Source organism: Plecotus auritus, assembly GCF_963455305.1.
Source record: "Plecotus auritus genome assembly, chromosome: 2".
In the NCBI taxonomy this organism is placed as follows: Eukaryota; Metazoa; Chordata; class Mammalia; order Chiroptera; family Vespertilionidae; genus Plecotus; species Plecotus auritus.
In genome coordinates this window covers 199,416,862-199,437,376 of record NC_137771.1, presented here as the reverse complement: position 1 = coordinate 199,437,376, position 20,515 = coordinate 199,416,862, and the positions used below count along the sequence as shown (strand labels likewise).

The 20,515-nt window shown below is 38.6% G+C and overlaps 1 protein-coding gene across 1 annotated transcript in view; it reads left to right on the top strand.

The window, feature by feature from the left end:
* The window catches only part of SERPINI1 (serpin family I member 1), an 88,408-nt gene extending 69,386 nt beyond the window's left edge, over window positions 1-19,022 (top strand). Inside the window, exons 6-9 of the mRNA XM_080654083.1 lie at window positions 3,979-4,076; window positions 16,176-16,262; window positions 17,852-17,941; window positions 18,152-19,022. Coding sequence (XP_080510209.1) covers window positions 3,979-4,076; window positions 16,176-16,262; window positions 17,852-17,941; window positions 18,152-18,228 — 352 coding nt within the window. The 3' untranslated portion in view covers window positions 18,229-19,022. The remainder of the gene's footprint in view (window positions 1-3,978; window positions 4,077-16,175; window positions 16,263-17,851; window positions 17,942-18,151) is intronic.
* Window positions 19,023-20,515: the final 1,493 nt, after the last annotated feature.

Genomic DNA, 20,515 nt, shown 5'->3' with positions numbered 1-20,515 from the left:
CCTAACTGCTCGCCTGCCTGCCTGCTTGATTGCCCCAACCACTTCAGCCTGCCAGCCTGATTGATGCCTAACTGCTCCCCTGCCGGCCTGGTCGCCCCCAACTGCCCTCCCCTGCTGGTCTGGTCGCCCCCAACTGCCTTCCCCTGCTGGCCTGGTTGCCCCCAACTGCCCTCCCCTGCAGGCCTGGTTGCCCCCAACTGCCCTCCCCTGCCGGCCATCTTGTGGCGGCCATCTTGTGATGACGTGAGGGTGTCGCTTGAGGGCGCGAGGACCACCTAGGCTTTTATTAGTATAGATATATGAGCCCTGACCTGGAATTGAACTGTGACCTCCTGGTTCAACCACTGAGCCACATCGTCTGGGCTCAATGTGCATTTTAAATACTAGTATTTATCTTATGTTAACCTATGGGTAGTTTTATATATACTTTTCTCTAGGTACAAGTTTTAAAAACTGGTTTTAATGAACATTCCTCTCTTCATTACATGCTCTGGCTCTTCAGTATTTACTGATGCAGCTTAGTTATAAGAAGAGTTTTCTAAAATCAAAATCCAGTATCTTAATACTTGGAAGGCAGAGGTCTGGCTGTAATGTCTTTCCACTCTGACTTTTGTAGGCTCAGATTTATCAGTTGTGACCAGAGAGAAATCAAAGGATATAAGTGATTCTCTGTTACTAGTATGTAGCTGGGAACCATGCTATTATTTTGAAATGATTGCCTACTAATAAAGCACTTCAGTTTCATGTTTATAAAAGAAAACCAATGCATAAGTCATTTGATTTTGTTCTTTAACCCTAATGCTTTTTATTAGGTTTTTCTACAAATGCTTTGCTTAGTTTCTTAATTACTTATAAATTTTATTAAAGGTAATATATATTTGTTTTTTGTAACATTTGCTCCACATGTCTACTCAGTCTCTGATGCTTCTGCCCTCCACATACTTCTTCAACTTCTTCAGATAAAAAGGTGCAGATATGCCATTACATTGTATGCCTTTATTAAAGCAGGCATGCCTTTGGTGTTTTTTTAAAGCAGTGTTTGGCCTTTTATTTTTAAATTCAGTGGGTGAAATATAAAATCTGCCTGTATATGTTTATTTGTTTTTAAATAAACCATTGTTGTAATTATAGTGATTAGTCTGGGGGGCTTTGCAGTCAGAAAGAACTTAGTTCATACCTTCATTTGATGACCTGTTAGCTGTGTGACTAGGGTAAGTTGCATAGCTTTTGGGGGCTCTTTTGTGGACTAGAGATAATATCTATATCATAGGGTTATGTGAGATTGTCATGGGGATGATTAAAGGAAATACTGTACATAAAAGGATTCACATAATGCCTGTGACATAGTAAGCACTCAGTATAAAAAAGATAATGAATATTTATATTAATATTAGTCTGTATAAAGGGGAAAGATATTTTAAAAGGATAATAGGTATTCTTCAATAGTTTGATGAGGAAAAGAAGAGGATGAATGAATAAATGGAAATTGTTTACATCCTGTCTTCAACTTAGAACAACATTCTCATGATTTGAGTTCACTTCCACCTATGTGTTTTGTCCTATGCAGATACTACAAATATTAAAATGAAAAAAAACAACAACACTAGATTTGACTAATTTGCAGTGAAAGTAGCAGGGATTAATACAGCTACTTAATCAGGTTACTTCATCACCACTAAAATGCAAATATATACATCTTAACAGTATAATAATGTGAATATTATACATAACTTCAATATAAGAAGAACCGTTAACAGTATTGCCATTTATCACATGCCTGCTACATGCCAACACCATCTTAAGACTGAGAAATCTTATTTAATCCCTTCAACAATACTATGAAGTGGGTATTATTATTATTGCCATTTTCCAGATGCCAAAACTGAGGCATATGGAAATCAAGGAACTTGCCCACGTCAGTCCGGCTAAATTGCTGTCCTCACCGAAACAGCCGGCCTCAGAATTGTGAAACAAACAAGTTGATTTTAAGAGGTAAAAAGAATTCCGTCCTGACATCTCCCTTTCCTTTCTATTTTAGGAGAATCAGGACAAATATCATGCTACCTGGACCCCTATCCCAGTCTTGCCATTTATTTAGCTGCATGGCCTTGTCAGGTTATTTCATCTTTCTGCCCTCAGTTTCTTCTTCTTTTAACTAGGGATAATAATAATAATAATAATAATAATAATAATAATCTACTTCAAAGGGCTGCAGTGATATTTATATTACTGTTTTTTCTACTCTTGTAACATATAGTAAGCTCCATGTAAGTGATCAAAAATAAATTAATAATAATGATAATAATAAAGCACACACACAAAAACCTTAAGTCATCAAATGTATTCTCCAAGATAGTCCATATTTTCCTATTCATCCCCTTTTGTAGTTTTACAATAGATATCTACTTTTTGTAGAAAAAAAATGTTAAGTCCAAGTTAAAGTGTAGGATATAGATAAAATTTAGTACTTAGTTTAATATGTTTGCTCTACATATCCTTGTCTTTTGCTCTGATTTTTTTCATAAACATAGACCTGCTAAAACTAATCACTCCTCTTGGTGTCTGTCTCATTTATAGCAATCATTCCCTGTCACTCTTCTTAAAACCAGAGATCAGAAGTGATGCTAATGTGATGTTTAGTGACTATCGCACTTAGCTCTGTTAAGTACACAGTCGTTGCCTAAAATTTATGTTTTCATCCACATTAATCAGGAGGCACATTTAGAAAGTATTAAAACCCTTTGCTTTTAACAAATGCATTTGTTTGTTAATGCAGCCGTGTTTGGTCCATATCTTTTACTAGTAAGATGAGTGATATAATTCATTGGTTTGGGAGATATTCCGTTTAGTAACAATCTGGCTTTCTGTGAAAACCATTTTTTAAATTAATGTTCTGTTTATGACCACTGTTCTTATTTTTACGTTTTTAAATAATGTTGTATTTATTTTTACAAAAATGAGGCACAATTATGTATAATAATTCATATAGTATATTAATTATGTATATTAATTCATTGGAACAAAAAGATCTATTATTCTTGATTTTAAAATCTCTGTATAATTATAAAAGTGCATGGTTTTAAAGATATAATATTTAACTCACTTTCATTGATTAACAATTTTTGTGGGATGCTACCATGAGAACAGGCTTATGTCCTAGAGATTAATATAAGTGAAAACATATATATTTTTAAACGTGGTAGTTTTTATGTTTCCTTTCTGTGAGTTACATGGAGTTGAAATGCTGGATGTATTCATTTTACAGCAAAACTTGGCTCTTATCTAACCCTTTTCATTGGGTAGAAAGTTGACCAGGATACTAAAAAGAGAATGAAGCATCTTGGAGAAATGTGTGATTAATCATTACCAGCTTTAAAAAAAACAAATATATGCCGAAACCGGTTTGGCTCAGTGGATAGAGCCTGCGGACTGAAGGGTCCCGGGTTCGATTCCGGTCAAGGGCATGTACCTTGGTTGCGGGCACATCCCCAGTGGGGGGTATGCAGGAGGCAGCTGATCGATGTTTCTCTCTCATCGATGTTTCTAGCTCTCTATCCCTCTCCCTTCCTCTCTGTAAAAAATCAATAAAATATATTTAAAAAAATATACATATATTTATAGTTCAAAGGACTTGACAACCGTTTATGTACAAATTTTACATAGTACTACGATAATTATTCTTGATCTCAAAACTCATTTATTCCACCATATATTATGGTCTTGTGTCCATATTATGTATTTTCCTACTTAATTTAATACTCTTCTGTTATATTATTCCATTTGACCGCCTCCCCTCTTTTTATAAGCACAATCAAATACTATTTGCAGTCTAAAGCCAGTTTTAGTATAATTTTCTCTCACAAAACAGGCTTTAAACATCTACATATCTAACATTTTATTCTTGTCCCAGGTAACAAGATATTGTAATGAAATACTTTAAAAATGCGGTAACTAATTTTTCCCCCTTGTGTTCTCCAGGTTCACAGTGGAACAGGAAATTGATCTACAAGATGTTTTGAAGGCTCTTGGAATAACTGAAGTTTTCACCAAAAATGCAAATTTGACAGCCTTGTCTGGTAAGAAACAAACACCAATTTTTAAAAAAATGTTATTTTGCCCTGGTCCTTATGGCTCAGTTGGTTGGAGCATCATCCCATACACCGGAAGGTGGTAGATTCAATTCCCGGTCTGGGCACATACCCAGGTTGTGAGTTCAGTCCCCAGTCTGGGTGTGTATGGGAGGCAACCGATCGATGTTTCTCTCTCATCTCTCTCTCTCATGTTATTTCATAAAAGCTTTTTAAAGTGATGTTGAATTATCTATTTATTATGGATTTCTGAGGTAAAATATAGTTATTTACCAGATAAATATAATAACTACGTTTAACTTCTACAAACAAAATTATAAATATAGTCAAAACATTAAGTTTATATTATCCTGGTCCATGTTTTATCTTTAAAAATAGATTATAGTCTCCAGAAGACCTGTCTTATCTTTGAACTTCCCTATCATCAAATACAATGCCTTGTAGGGTACATAATCAATAAATGTGTTGATCGAATATCTCAATGTGTCCGGTAATAATAAATCATAGAGAAAAGAAAGAAGGAAGAGAGGATAAATGAGTTTCTGCTGTGAGAACTAAATACTTTTTAAAACAGTACTTAGTGAGATGATGTAAATATTCTAAGTCTTCAATAAAAAAAAAACATTGGTTTTGAAGAAGTAGCTTCAAAATATACCCAGCATATTACATATTGAGTAATTTATTTTAAATATTCCAAGAAAATAAAATTCACTTGAATAATTTGATTAAGTTGCCCTAATTTGTTCATTGTAAAATATCATACTATATTACTAACATTAAAGTACCTAGAACATGCAAAATCTTTTTGGAAATACCTTTAAGTAGCCAACCCCAAGATATTTATCCTAGAATTAAGCTACCTGTGAGTTTGAGATTCAACTTATACAATGATTGTTTTCTATCATTTCTATAAAATAGAAAATAAAAACAATCTGTTTTTTATGAGATAAAGTCAAATATATAGCAAGATAAAAGAAACGCAACATGTAAGGCCTCTTTATATGCTATGTTTTGAAACGAAGTCTCCATCTAGAGAGAGCTGAGGTGATAGATTTTCTTAGCAATTCATGAGTTGCAGGAGAGAATTTAGTTTTCTTCTCCTGAATTAGCAACATACAGACAATCAAGCTGGCCAAATAATAGCTTCTAAAGCTGGAGTGTGAGGACCCATGGACTGAATTCAGAGGTCTTCATCCCTGAAATTACATACAGTGTGCATTCCCATTGCAGAGAAAGAGAGAGAACACCAGGGAGGAGATAGCACATTCATTGCTTTCAGTAATTCTCAAGGAGTCTACAATCAAAAAAGCCTTGCTCTCCCAGATTTAGGACTGAGCAGATGCTTTTCTAAGCTGCACTGAACTTCCAGGAGTGAGATGATATTGATGTGTCCGATGCCACATCTTCTACCCCTTATTTAGAGAGCTTACGTTGCGAAACACTAATAAGTTTCTCTAAATGTCTGCTATGCACACGAAGGAAGTGAATTTCCCTTGAGTAAAGGTTTTCATGACTCACATCCAGCGACTGAGGCTCTGAACTCTTCAGTGAGATTGTCAAAAAGGTGGTATTGGTGGAGATGCTAAAGATAAAGGGTGCCTTTGAACTTGAGTCAGAAATACTTTCATGGTTCAAGCTTAGTATAATCTAAAGGTCTGTGCTCCCTTTCTTAAGAAATGAGAGAGCTGTCTACCATACCGGCCAAATTCCAACAGGATAATTGCATTCTGCTTTCTAACCATGGCTCTATTTTTAGTTCGATTAGAGATTCACTCTCACTGTCCCACCCAAACATCTAGGCCATTATTTCACACACATAGAATATCTGCTGCTTTTCGGTCCTGAGGGAGTAGTACTGCAATGGTAAGTCAATTATTGTGGTCAGTGTAGCTTAAAATTTTTGGCATATCCGGAAGGTTTACAAGGTAATGTTTAATTGCCTTTGCTGTGTACAGAGACACGAGAGCATAGATATACATTATGAATGCAGCTGGTTGGGGGATTAGAAAAAGCAGTAGGATCTTTCAGAGTTCATATTGTATCGGATATATGTGAAGTCGCTGGTTGTTTAATCAAACCTCCATCAGAACTGAATCCTTCTCAGCACCCTGCTCACTGCTGCATTTCCCGTTCCTGGCACGGGGCCGACACATCCTTGGCACAGTAGATGTTCACTAAAGGAGCAAACGAGGGAGGGAAGGAGAGAAGAGCTTTCCTTGGGGCTACCTTACACATTTCACTTCTTGGGACATACACTCCTAAAACTTCAGTAAGAAATCCAGAATTGGGCAGCCCCAAACACTACCCCGTTCATGTCCTCGGGATAACTTGATGAAAGATCTAAAGCCTGTATCTCAAGCTTTCAGTGGGAACTCTTTAATTCTTAAATTCCTAGTTTTGCCAGAGTCTTAGAAGCCTCAGCATGCCAACCACCCCAACCAACACATCCTTCTCCCTCTCTCTCTCTCTCATACACACACACACACACACACACACACACACACACACACACGTTAACATATGAATCATTCATTCATTCAAAAACTATCTACTGACACAGCCATAAGGCTTGCCTCTAAGCTTCCTCTAAATTCAGTACCATTTGATCCCTGCATCATTTATTTGGCACCATATGCTCTACCTTACATGGTTGGTATTCTTGTCACCCATTGAGTTTTTTGCCTCCAAATAATGATTAAAATGTCTATGACATTTTAGTAGTAACCCCCACAAGTACCCTGGAAACTTATTAGCATATTATTACTTTATCCTTTAATGAGAATTTCATGGTGTTTAAGATATATAACATTAATTATATTCAACACCATGTCTATTTCTTTCATTTAACAACTCTGTGAAGCGGATAGTGTGAGCAAAGTACTATGTCAAAAAAATCAAGAAATGATCAAGATATCATACCTTCACTAAAGAAGCATACAGACTTGTGGGGGAGAGAACATAAGCAATTGGATTTAATAAAACACAGGGTGATAGAAATGTTTTATTGGTTCAGTGGTCCTCAGCCAGGACAATTGGCCCTCCAGGGCATATTTGCCAACTGCTGGAGACCTTTTTGGTTGTCAAAACCGGGGAGTGTTATGCTATCTTGGGTGCAGAGGCCAGGGATGCTTTCTATAAACCTGTGATGTACACGGCACAGGACAGCCCCACAACAAGATGTTATCCAGCCCCAAATGTGAATTGTGATGAGTTGAGAAACCCTATACTAGAGAGTGCATTGTGGAAGCAGAGAGGGGGAAAACATTGAAGAGCAGAATGGCAGCATATTGGATCCAAAGAGGGAAGAAGAGAATATAGGTATGTATTTAAGCTTTTAAATGCATAGAACATTTCTCAACAATGTCTTAGAAAGTAATAGCAATAGTTGCCTCTCAAATACTGGACAGAGGTTGTTAGATATTTTAAGTGTGGAGGTTCTGTTTCACATACTGTGTACTGTTGGTTTGAAATTTTACCCCGTATATGTATTATTTCTTCAATTAAGATTCTTACTTAAAAACTAGGAAATGCTTTAAGAATAACATGATTAATAGGTTTTGTAACTTCAGAACCACCCAGAAAACAACTAGGTACTATTGTGATGCTGCTACATTCTTAAATCATGTGATAAAATAGTTATCTTCAAAAATAGCAAATGTGATTTAGTCATGGACCCAAACAACAGCAGCAGCAACTCTACTTCACGTTCTGCTTCTCGAGAAAGAGTGACTTGAGACGCCTTTGCTAAGACCTCTTGAATCCACTCCTTTATTTTCTATTTCAAGGCATCCGCCTTCATTTCAGACTCCCATTACTGCTGTCCTAGACTATTTCAATAGCCTCCTAAATGGTTTCCAATCTCTCTTCCATTTAATCTGTTTTATCTACCGCTTATCTACTACTGCCAAGATTAATCGCCTTAAAACTCACTCTCAGCTCATTCCAGTTCCTGTTCACAGCCTCCCTTCAGCCTGCTGTGCACTGTCCACTGCTCAGCGGGGCATTCAGGCCTCAGCTCCCTCCAGCCTTAGCTGTCTGATTCCTTATGTGTGGCTTGTGCTACAGCCAAACTGAACACTCACTCTGCCCCTCACATCCCCCCAGCTCCCCACTTTATGAAATCTCTCCCAACAGAAATACCTCTATAAACATCCCCAACTTTATCAAGCCACCATGATTACAACAACCAGAAGTAATCGCTCCTTCAATTTTAAAATGTTCTGTCCTTGTATTTATGCCACATATCACATCTGATCTCATCATTATTTATGCGTTGATATCCCCTGACTAGAATTTAAAACTCCCAAAGATGGATCCTTATAGGAGCTTGGGAAGCACCCAGCCCTGTGCTTGCTGCTTAGGACTTACTGAGTGAAGGCATGAGTAAGATGAGATGCTCTGTCTTTATTGTCTTTGTTTTTTTAATCTCAATTTGATGTCCATTGTTTTTGATGCTAATTTCATTAACATAAAGCATAGTAAAGACTCCTACAATAAACATGGAATCTAGAGGGTTGCCAAGAAACATTTTCTTCTCAGGCTCGATTTCAAATGCTTATCCATTGCATTGAGGATCCTGTTATAGAGTAGGGCTATTTTGTAATGGAAATGAGTCACTGTCAGTAGTTGGGTTAATAGATAATCCTCTTGGAAGGTGTAAGGAAGGAAAAAATGACTACTAAATCTTTCAGCATAAAGTACAAGTGTTAATAAAGGAGCCAATAAAATGCAGGAGTTAAGAAGACACAGAGAAAGCCATATTCAGGTCAGACTCCAGTGCTTAGATTGATGCCGCACTGACCCTTCCCTCCTGCCCTGGTTTGTTGTCTTTCTCCTTGCACCCATAAGCCAGAGGGCTGTATTTCTCCTCTGGTGCCATCATTCCATGTCCACGCCTGCTTTCTTCCCAAACCCTTGCAGCAGTTATCACACTTGAACTTCCTGCCCCTGCCTTTTTTGCTTATCTGATTCACCTTTCACAGCTGCTGCTGCAGGTATCTTCTAAAACCAAAGCAGACATGTTCCATTACTTCTGGGCAAAGCCCATCTCTCTAGCATCATGGTACAAACTCTTAAGATCAGGTGTATCCTCGCCACTCCCCCCTTCCTATAAGCCAGGCTCCAACTGGGCCATTAGGTCATCCCCACTGCTTATCTCACTTTGCAAGTATAATCCTCTGCTTGGAATGCCCTTGTCCTCTTCTCTGACTTTCACTCATCTGCTATTCTTCAAGAACCAGCCCAAATGTCAACGCCTCGCAAAAGCATCCACTGATATCTCGATCCCTTCCTAGATGATTGACGTTCCCTCATCTGGACTCTCATAATGCAAAGTTTTTCTTAGATTGTTTGTTACATGCCTGTCTCTGTCTCTGGCCTCAGAGCTCCTCAGAAGCAGGGACTATGTCATAGCCTCTTTCTATCTTCGGAACCCAGCATGGAGTAGGGCCCAGCATAGATGCAGGATGAGTGTTGTGCTGTGAGGGGATGGTGCTCGACTGGCTGGCTCCAGGGTGGAGGCTTCTCTCAAACCTCCAGCCCTGCTCACTCCCCACATTCCAGCCACACAAGCCCTCTTTTGAGTCCTTGTACACCCCTGGCTTGTATGGGTCTCTGCACTGGAAACCCTATCTTCAGGTCTTCCTATGGCTAACTCCTTTGTATTCTTTAGGTCTCAGTTCAAATTGACCTTCTTGGACATGCCTTTCCTAATGCCCTACGTCAGGTAGCTCCTCTCCCCTGCCCTTGTCACTGGCCAACACTTCACCTAATCTTACTTCTTAATTACACTTCCCACACCCTGAAATTGTGGTCATTTATTGATTTGCTTTTTAATTGCCCTTGTCATTTAATGTCTGCTTTCGCCCATGAGGAAGGAACTTTTTAGTTCACCATGGTATAACCAGTATATCAACAGTGGCTGACACATAGGAAGTGCTTAGTACATGAATGAATGAATGAATAAATGAATAAATATTTGCTTGTCTATAATGAAATCCATCCAGTAAAACAAACACTATTCCTACCTTGAAGGAGCTCAAATTCTAGGAACCTTTCTAAAGTTCATGGGTGGGGCTGAAGCTAAAATTATCTTAGTAACTAAAATATTTAGCTTTTGGTCCTGTTATGGAATGCTCTTCGTTTTGTTATTTTAAGCATGTCCTTGATGACGCAGAAATCTATTTAAACTGGCTGTGTTTAGGAAGCGTGCCACAAAGGAAGTAGCGGCATCCACACGCATGATGGCCATCCTGCCAGCATTATGTTAATCACAGATACTGAGAGCCTTTTGGGGCCCCCGCACAATACCTCTTACAAATAGGGTACCTGGTAAATATTTGCTTGATGACTGAATGAATGCCTAAGTATTTTGCCCCGCTGTCTTTAGAAGAGCTTGAATTATTGCCCAGCTCGTCTCTGGGGAACCTAGGCTTTGCTGGCCCAGTTCCCGTGGTATCCGTGTGAAAAGCCTGGCTCCACGCTGCCCCGAGGAAAGTAGGACCAGCCATTTGGCAGCAATGCTGCTGTGGCCAGAAGGAGAAGACTGCTTGGGGCCAGCGTATGGATATTTATTTTTTTGGTAGGTCTATTCATTTTGGATTTATTTATTTTCTTTTTCAGAGAAGAGTTATCTTTTTTAGAGAAGAGTTATCTTTTTTCAAACCAATAAGATGAGCTCATCAGTGTAAAATAGATCTCTTTAGTTCCCCTCATGTTCTGATTCATCAAATATCTGAGTGCTTACTTGGTGCCTGGGAGTGTGAAAGAAACTGTAGATAGAAGATGAATAGAATAGACAAGGTCTGGGCCCTGGAGGAGTAACTGGATGGCTCAGCGGGAAAGATGGCCTGATGGACATGATTACGGGACCATGAGCAAAACTGGAGGGCAAGCATAGGAAGCTGTTAACGCGCCTGTATCCCTGCGTGACCTAATCTCCTCCTAAAATTTGGTGGCAGCAGACACATTCTTGCTTAAACCATTTTCAGCCCTCATTTTATTTTGATATGACTGCTTGAAGTTTGTCCCAAGAGAAACAAATTCATTTTCTCTTTTTTTCCTCCGCGTCTGTGATGTGATTTCTCATTTGTTACATTTTCTCCTACTCGTGTTTCCAAACGGGTACTGTTTCTCTGAAGGTTAAGTGTCCTGAGGTCCTGTGTACATCGGCAGACCTTTGATGTCCATCACACAGCAGTTCATCACCCCTGGGAGTCAGAACATGGGACTGGATCTTTCTTTTGCTGTCTTTGAAATGTATATGATGACACTGGTCTATTGGATGCCATCCCCCTTGCTCTTCTAATTGATTAGATTTTTAAGTTCTTTAGTGTGTGTGTGTGTGTGTGTGTGTGTGTGTGTGTGTGTGTGGTCTTTGTATTCTTCCCCTCTCTGCTGCTGTTCTCCATCGATTTTCCTAGAGCATCTACTTTGGATTAGGTGTCTTACCAGACAACAAAGGTTAAAGGAGCTTTTGGGGAAGCAAAGACACAAAAGCGATAAGCGTGGCGCCTCAGGCTATGGCTGTTTAAATAAACTGGAGCACAGTGTGTGGCGTAAAGAATAATAAAGGAAGGAAGCAGAGGTAACCTCATGGAGGACCTCCTATTGCATACTGAGTGGGTAGGTGATACACTGAAGGCGAGGTGGGAGGCAGCACAAGCAGGAGAGGGGGTTAGCAGGTATTGGCATAAATTGGTTGCATTTGATAAGGTCATACCAGAGGAAGCTCTGATGTGAACTCGAGAAAGTTAGAGTTGTTCATGACACATTGTGACATACCTTGAAACTCATTTTAAAAAGTATTTCTATACCTTGCTGGGTTTAATTTTCTGATTAAAACACACACACACACACGCACACGCACACACACATATACCCCGGCCTGTGTGGCTCAGTGTTTGAGCATCGACCTATGAACCAGGAGGTCACAGTCCAGGTCAGGGCACATGCCCCATGTGCAAGAAGCAGCCGATCAATGATTCTCTCTCATCATTGACGTTTCTATCTCTCTCTCCCTCTCCCTTGCTCTCTGAAATCAATAAAAATGTACTTAAAAAGCAAAACAAACACATACCTCCATGTTAATAGGCGTGTTTGCTTATTTATTTTTCCTTAGACTGCCCCTTGCTTAATTTTAATAGCAAGGTAAGACTATCTGTAGATGACTTAGATTACTTTTCTTTTTCTAGCATCTAAAATGTTGTTTTTAACAGAAATTTTTATCTGTTCCTTGAAGGTTTGATTAAAATCACCCAGAAAACCATTTAGGCTTGGAGTCTTTAATTTTGAGGATGGGGGAAGTTTTTGTCTACTGATTCAACTAATACTTTAATGGTTAGTGGATTATTCAGTCCTTCTGTTTTTATTCCTTGGTTCAATCTTACAATTTATACATTACCATAAAAGTGTCCAGCTGATGGCAAACCTGTTCAAAATTATCTGCATACAAAAGCAAAAAATTTTGGGAGGAAAATGGAAATATTACGTCTTATTTGTGGAGGTGGGTTCACAGATGTAAACATCCTCAAAACTTGCCAAACTGTGTATTGTAAATAGATACAGTTTATAGTAAATAAAGTACACCTCATAAAGTTGGTTAGCATTTATCTGTAGGAAATTATACATAGTATTTTTGTGATTCTTTAAAATTCTCATCTGTATCTTTAGATATGTTCTTTTTTTGTGTTAATGCTGTCTTCTTCATGCATCTTATTAAAGACTAGAGGCCTGGTACATGAAATTCGTGCATGGGTGGGGTCCCTAGGCCTGGCCAGCGATCAGGACTGATCAGTTTCCCCACATCCCTGCCCCACGCCCTCCTCCTTCCCTCACCACCTGTGTCCGCTGCCACCCACCCCCGATTCCCCATCACAGCCCTGGGCCCTGCCCCGATCAGGTGATTGGGACCTGCTGGCAGCGCAGGAAGGGGCTGGGAAGTTGGCCAGCAGGCCTCGATCGGGAGGGGCCGGGGGTAGGGGTCAACTGCCACGGTGGTGAGTGGGCAGCGGGCCGATCGGAGCCTGCCTGCTGGGGGAAGGGCCAGGGGGAGGGACCTGAGAGGTTGGCCACTGGCCCCGAGGAGGAAGCCAGACTTTGCCCCCCCTGGGAAAGGGACTGCGTCCACCGCCACCCACCCCTGGTTCCCCATCCCAGCCTGGGGGCCCGGCCCCGATCGGGAGGGACTGGGACGTTGGCCGGCAGGCCCCATTGGCAGTCAGGGCCTGCCGGCTGGGAGCAGCTCCTGTGTTGAGCATCTGTCCCCTGGTGGTCAGTGCGCGTCATAGCAACCAGTCATTCTGGCTGTTCCGGTCGTTCCAGTCGTTTTGTCATAACGGTTGCTTAGGCTTTTATATATATAGATGCATTTCATTATCTTTTTACATAACACTCTCTTGCAAGAACCCTCATCATCCTTGTTTTCTTGATCTTTCTGTCACAGTACCTAGCAGTGCCCCTCCCCTCGCCAGCACTTTGTGTGGGTAACTGAGGGCATATGAGAGATTCGGTGACTAGAGAAGTTACACTAGGACATAGGTCAGAGTTGAAGGGGCAATATTTCTTCTTTCAAGATGCCTCGCACAGCTGGCAGATCAGGCTCAGGAGCTATTGGAAGTGGTTTCCTCTGGGTGAATTGCTGTGGCTGACATACCAGATGGTGTCGTTGAGAACTCCCCTCAGTATTTGAAGAGGACTTAGCTGGCAGTGTGGACACTCATTACCATTCAGGAACTGGGTTCTGTCACTTTTGCATTTAGGGCCATAATGTTGGCTCTTGGTGGATGACCTCCCCTTCACTGTCAGACTGATGAAATGGGCAGCGGAGTCTGAAATAATACGGCAGCAGTTAACTGCCGATATAGTTTACTGTTTCTTTTTATTGGTTAAAAAAACAATGAGTCTTTTAGATTTGAGAGAGCTAATTATACTTGTTTAACGTAAAAACTTCATTGCTTTTTATTTTTCTTCCAGTCATCAAATGCATTCTAGAAGAAGATAGCATAGTATTTGAGATGGACTAAGTCATAATTCAGTGCTTATATCTGAATCCTAAATATGAGCGGAAGAAGTAATATCCCTATTAAAAGTATGTGCAGAGATGTCACTCAGTTGTCTTGGGACTTATTCAAAATAAGCAGGTGCTGTGTAACAGATGTACCCAAAATGTTGCTGAACATCATTCCCTATCCATTTAAGACATTTGTGTTTTTGAAAACTTGAAAAGAAAATGTACATAGGACTTGGTTACTTATAAAATCTTACTAAACAGCCTAATGAGAAATCAATTTCACTTTTACTGAATGGTGCTGGGCATCAGCAACGAAGTTATTTATTTTAAGTTTGAACCAGACCTCCTGCAATTGAGAAAACAGAGGGCGGGGTACAAACTTGAGTAATTCTTTATCTTGTTTCCTTGTGCTATGGTTTATTTTTGTATTTCAGGCACTGTTTTGTTTTGTTTAATCTTGGGGAAAATTGGAATCCCAAGTTTGAAAGCTATTGTCTTGTATAGTTTGCTAGGGCTGCCATAATGAAGTACCACAGACTGAGTGGCTTGAACAATGGACATTTATTTTCTCACAGTTCTAGAGACTGGAAGTCTGGGATCAAGGTGTCTTGAGGGTGGGTTTCTTCTGTGTCCTCCTTCCCTGGCATGTAGATAGCTGCCTTCTTCCTATGGCTTCACATGTTATCAAGGTTTTCCAGAGAAACAGAACCAATAGGAAAAATCTCTCTCTCTCTCTCTCTCTCTCTCTCTCTCTCTCATATGTATGTATATGTGTATGATGTACATATGTATCTATCTACTACCTATCGAAAGAGAGATAAAGAAAAAGAAGGGGAAGGAGAAGAAGAGAAAGAAAAAGGGAAAGAGGAGAAAGAGAGAGAGAGAGAGAGAGAGTTATTTTAAGGAATTGGCTCACACAGTGTGAAGACTTTGGGAATTCACAATATAAAGGATAAGCTGGCAGACAGGACACCCAGAGGGACGTTTCAGTTCCGGTCCAAAGGCAGTAGTCTGGCAGATTTCCTTCCTGCTCAGAGGAGGTCAGTTTTTGGTCTAGTAAGATTTTTAGCTGATTGGATGAGACCTACCCACATGATGAGCGTAGTTTGCTTTGCTTGAAGTCCACCCATGTAAATGTTAGTCTCATCTAGAAAACCTTTCCACAGAAATGTCCAGAATATGTTTGGCCAAATATCTGGGCATCGTGGCCCAGCCAAGGTGATATGTAAAATTAACCATCATTCCCTCTGTACCTATCTGTGTCCACATTTCCTTTTCTTAAAAGGACACAGTAATATTTGTTTAACCTCATTTTAACTTGAGTCTACCTCTAAATATAGTTACATTCTGAAATCTTGTGGATTAGGACTTCAACATATGAATTTTGAGAGAACACAATTCAGCAGATTACAGCCATTAATTTAAAAGTAAGTGTATATAGAAAGACAATTCAAAGGCAAAAACAGTCCCCTTAATACTGAAAATGTGTTATTTCCTCTGACTATAGGGTAATCCTCAGATAAATCAATGAACTTATATGGAAAGTAACTTCTTTATGTAGTCACATTTCTACAACTTAGAAATCGTTTTTCTTGGTCTTTGCCAAAGATATTTACATTACCATAGTAATTAGAGATTAAATTTTTTTTTAAAAATCTCATATTTTGGTTATATCTGGATTTCTACCTGTTTTCATTTGTGTTTTTTAAATTTTAAGTTAGAATGCAACATGTAAGATATTTTTATACTGAGCTGTGAACTAATTTGAAGTTGCTATTCAAGCAGAGCCACTTTCCACTTTCTCTGACTATACAGAAAATAAACAATGGGAAAATTACCAACAAAAATGAAGGGAAAAAGAGACTATAAAATGAGGACTAATCAGAATACACATCTTTGATGGTTCTCTCAAATCTTAAATGTAATCTTACAATGTTATCTATGTTTGATATAATTATGTTTATATACTATATCAGTATAGTATGTCTCTCATACTTTTCAAATCTTTTTAACTAAAGAGTTAAAGGCTTTACTATATCTGATACTGAAGAAATGCTTCTGTCCTCTCTTTTCTGCAGATAATAAGGAGATTTTCCTTTCCAAGGCAATTCACAAGTCCTTCATCGAGGTGAATGAAGAGGGCTCGGAGGCTGCTGCCACCTCAGGTGCCAAGTTGTTCTCTACAATTTCCTCACCATTTTTAGATTTGTATTTTTGAAGCAGTCATGGGTGGGGGGCGGGGGTCATTTTTAGACTGGCTCGCCTCTCACTTAGAAGTGTAGCTAATGCTGAACCAGCTAGAATTTTCTAAGTAGGCTACGAAGCGTGCACTCACTCCAGGGCCCCACGCACGGTAGCTCCCATGTCCCGTTTTCTCGCTAATAAACGAGCTTAGGGCATTGTCAGCTCTGTAGGATAGATTTTCCTGCTGTGCTGCCTGTTTCACTATCTTAAATTTTTCCCTACTGCCCTTTAAACATTTTTCTTCCTACCTAATTACTTGTGGAAGTTAGTTTATAATTTTGTCAGTGAAAAGTTTTGATTTTTGCTCAGCCAGTGTTGCTCAGTGGTTGAGCATCGACCTATAAACCAGGAGGTCACGGTTCACTTTGAGGTCAGGGTTCAACTCCCAGTCAGGGCACATTCCCTGGTTATTAGCTTGATCCCTACTAGGGGGCATGCAGGAGGCAAGCGATGAATGTTTCTCTCTCCTTGATGTTTCTTTCTCTCTTCCTCTCCTTCCTCTCTCTGGAATCCATAAAAAAATATATTTTTTTAAAAAGTTTTTATTTTAAAAGCACATACATAAACAAGAGTATCTGATAGAATGTAATAAGTAATTTTAACTAAATAATAATACCAATGAAATAATAATTGTAAAGCAATAATCAAGGAATTTGACATAAACCATGTGTCCAAAGCAAAGTGGCAAAGATCCTTGGTCATTTCGATGATTCTGACTTCCCTGGTTAAATAAGAATTGCCTTTCTTTTTCTCCTTTTATTTGGTTGGGTTTGTTTCCAAATGTAATATCACATTTGCATACATTATTTCTACCTTTGCATAAATTTGTCCATTTGAAGGATAGCACAAGTTGGAACAGCATATTCAGGAGGAAATAGAAACACAGTAGTCTCAGGCATCAAGAAAGCTTAACATTTACATAATTTAATAGTGACCTTTTCTTGCAATTGAAACACCCAGAAACAAGTATAAAACTATCATTTATAATAAGGATCTCAGGGAAACAGTTTCCCAGCTGTAGGAAACGCATTGAGTCTCTCACTGCTGTGTTTCCCCTTTAATCACTACCATTCTGGCCACTTACTAGAAGCCTGGGGATTTGCTATATAAAAAAGACCTATTTCAGACTAAAGAAATAATAATTTGAGAATATAAAAAAAAAAAACTCTTAGTTTTTTTAGTTTTTTTCTTCTCTCTTCCTTTAACTGAAAGATCATTTTAGTAAAGACATAAGTATTTATCTGTGACTGAGACTAAAAGTTTTGTAAGGGGCAGAATAAATTGTCCTATTATTTTTTTGGTGGGGTAGAGATAGGAAACTGTGTGGTGTGTGTGGGGTGTGTGTGTGTTCCAAGTCATGTTAGCACCTTTATAATTTTTCTCTCTTTAAGTCTTTAAAATCGTGTTTCCCGTAAACCATTGCCTTTGCATTAAATATAGATGGTTTGGAGAAATTACTCATTAGTCCCTGCACATCGCAGACATGTAATTACCTTCTCTCTGCACCTAGGAATGATTGCCATTAGTAGGATGGCTGTGCTGTATCCTCAAGTGATTGTCGACCATCCATTTTTCTTTCTTATCAGAAATAGGAAAACAGGTAAGTCTGTTATGAGAACAGAACTTTTTTAATAGGCTAAAGAGAAATAATTTCCCCACATTGTTTATAAGTGATATTTGAAAATAACATATTTTCATTTTTAGAATATTGCTTGTTGTAAGAAAGAAGATAGATAAATATCCCCTTTTTAAACATAAATATCTTTTTTGTTGTTTATCCCCTCTTTTGTTCACTTCCAACCCAATGCAGGAACAATCCTGTTCATGGGACGAGTCATGCATCCCGAAACAATGAACACAAATGGACATGATTTCGAGGAACTATAAATCATTTTGCTTAAATAATGAGAAAAATAGTAACTAAGCACATTATGTTTGCAACTGGCATATGTTTAAGATTTGTGTTTTACAGTACAGCTTAAGATAATATTTAGAATAACTCCAGAGAAAAACAATGTATGTAAATTATAAGCCAACTTGTCCAAGAATGTTATTAGTATTATTGAGGTAACAGTCTTGTCATGTTATTGTGTTTGTTGTGCTGGTGTTTAAAATAAAAGTAAATAGTGAACATGTGAACAGGTCTGCTTTTTATTTCAGAAGTTGTATAAAAATACCTCTGGATGAAATTTGGAAACAGTGAGTTTTTCAAATTTAAGACAAGGACATCTTACATCTTTTATCATCAGGCAGACTCAAGGCACCAAAGTAAATGGGCACTGTACACTTATATATAACAAGCAGTAACAGGTGGAATGGGGACAGGTGCTTCACAAAAATTCTGATGTGTTTTTTTTTTCCTCTGAAGACGGTATATGGTGTAATATAGAAGAATGCAAACTGAACATCTCCTGTGTGGTTCCACGACAAAGCTTGTTAGAAAAAAAATAGGGCTATGCAAACCCAGCGCTTACAGCTATGGTTTATTGGCTATATCTTTAAAAACCCACGTGGCTTCAGTAGCCTGGCATAGATTATAAGCCTGGTATATCACCGTGTTTTGCTGCTGCAAGTGAAATCCAAACTACAACCACGTTCTCAAAAGTCTCAAAGTAAACCATGCAAGCAGATTAATAATAAAAATATGCTCTTGGTGTGTATGTAACCAGAGAATTAACTAGAAAAAAAATGTGCTGGTACAGATACCAGAAATCAACAGGGTTTGGGCTGAATTCCGCACCCGCCTTCGCCCCCTCCCCGCCCAGGTGTGTTCTTGTTTGTTCTAAGAGGTTTTTTAACTTGAATGTCTGTAATTGGGTATCACATTTTTGTTTTTCCATTGGTTACCTGATGGCTTCTGGTGCATTTGTTTGAGGCCTCTGGAGAGTTATTAAGTACTTTGCAGAATATATTTATCTTATTTCTAGAACAAGAAGTAGTTGATTCCAGTGGGGGCAGGTCTCTAGTAAATTGCTTTGTTATCCATTGGCTGAAATAATGGTATTCTTTTTGGGGGTTGGGGAGAAAAAAAGAAGAAAAAACGATCTTATCATGTTCTAGGAATGGAACTAGGCACACTTAATACCAAATATTTATTCTGTGATTCATAGTTTCAAAAAGAGTTCAAAACGTTAAAAAAATTTAACAGAAACCGCTTAGATGTGATTTTCTTCTGTTAGGTATTTTGCTATGATTTGGAGCTGTTCACTAGAATTGACATTATCATTAACTTTAAATCAGTCCAGGAGAGTCGTGGTATGGGGAAACCAGGCCTGACTGTAGATCTATTGAATTTTAAACTCTGAGGAAAAACTTGAAAATCTGTATTTTTAACAAGTTCCATTGGTGATTTTGTTACACATTAAATCTCGACTATTGCTAAGTAAAGAACGCATGTGGAATACTTGTATACCGATTGTTTAGATAGAGTTAACTTACAGAAAATTAGGTCAATTAATGAAGTGCCATAAATTAGTGCCTCCCAGACTTTCTGCATATTAGAATTACCTGGGATCATAAAGCAGATTCTCATGTAGTAGGTCGGGGAGGGGGGGGACCTGAGAACCTGCATTTCTAACAAGCTGTGGGGTGATGCCATTGCTGTTGGTCCATGGAATTGAGCTGGTAATATAAGGTTTACATGTTGGATATTTTTATGCATGGAAACAGAAAAAGGTATAATTTTCATACAACTTGGAGATAATCGGGGGATGGAGCCGTAGTCTACATTAAAAATGCAGTGAACTTATATAAAATGAGAAAAATGGTTTTACTCTAAAGCTTTTCCCCTGTTACTTAGTATGGCAAATTGCAGACTTCCTCTGCATATTAGAATACTTGAAATATACTCTTTAAAAATATAGAGACATTTATAGGCAAAGCCCACAAAAGAATTTATGAATACCCAAGGACATAGTGCTTAACACTGAATCATTTCCAGCTTATATTCTCAGAAAACTTATAGTTTATTCATAAAGCTGGGGTTATTGTAGAACAGTGCTCTTGTTTTCATTTATAATGTACACAGATCAGGCTAACTGATGTTGATTCAGGATTGTTATTCTGGGCTTGTGATATTCCTCATTACTGGGTCTCTACTTGTTAAACATTACATATTTGCTATATCTGTATGTCTATTAGTCAACTAAATGAATTACCTATAAGGAAGTGTCAA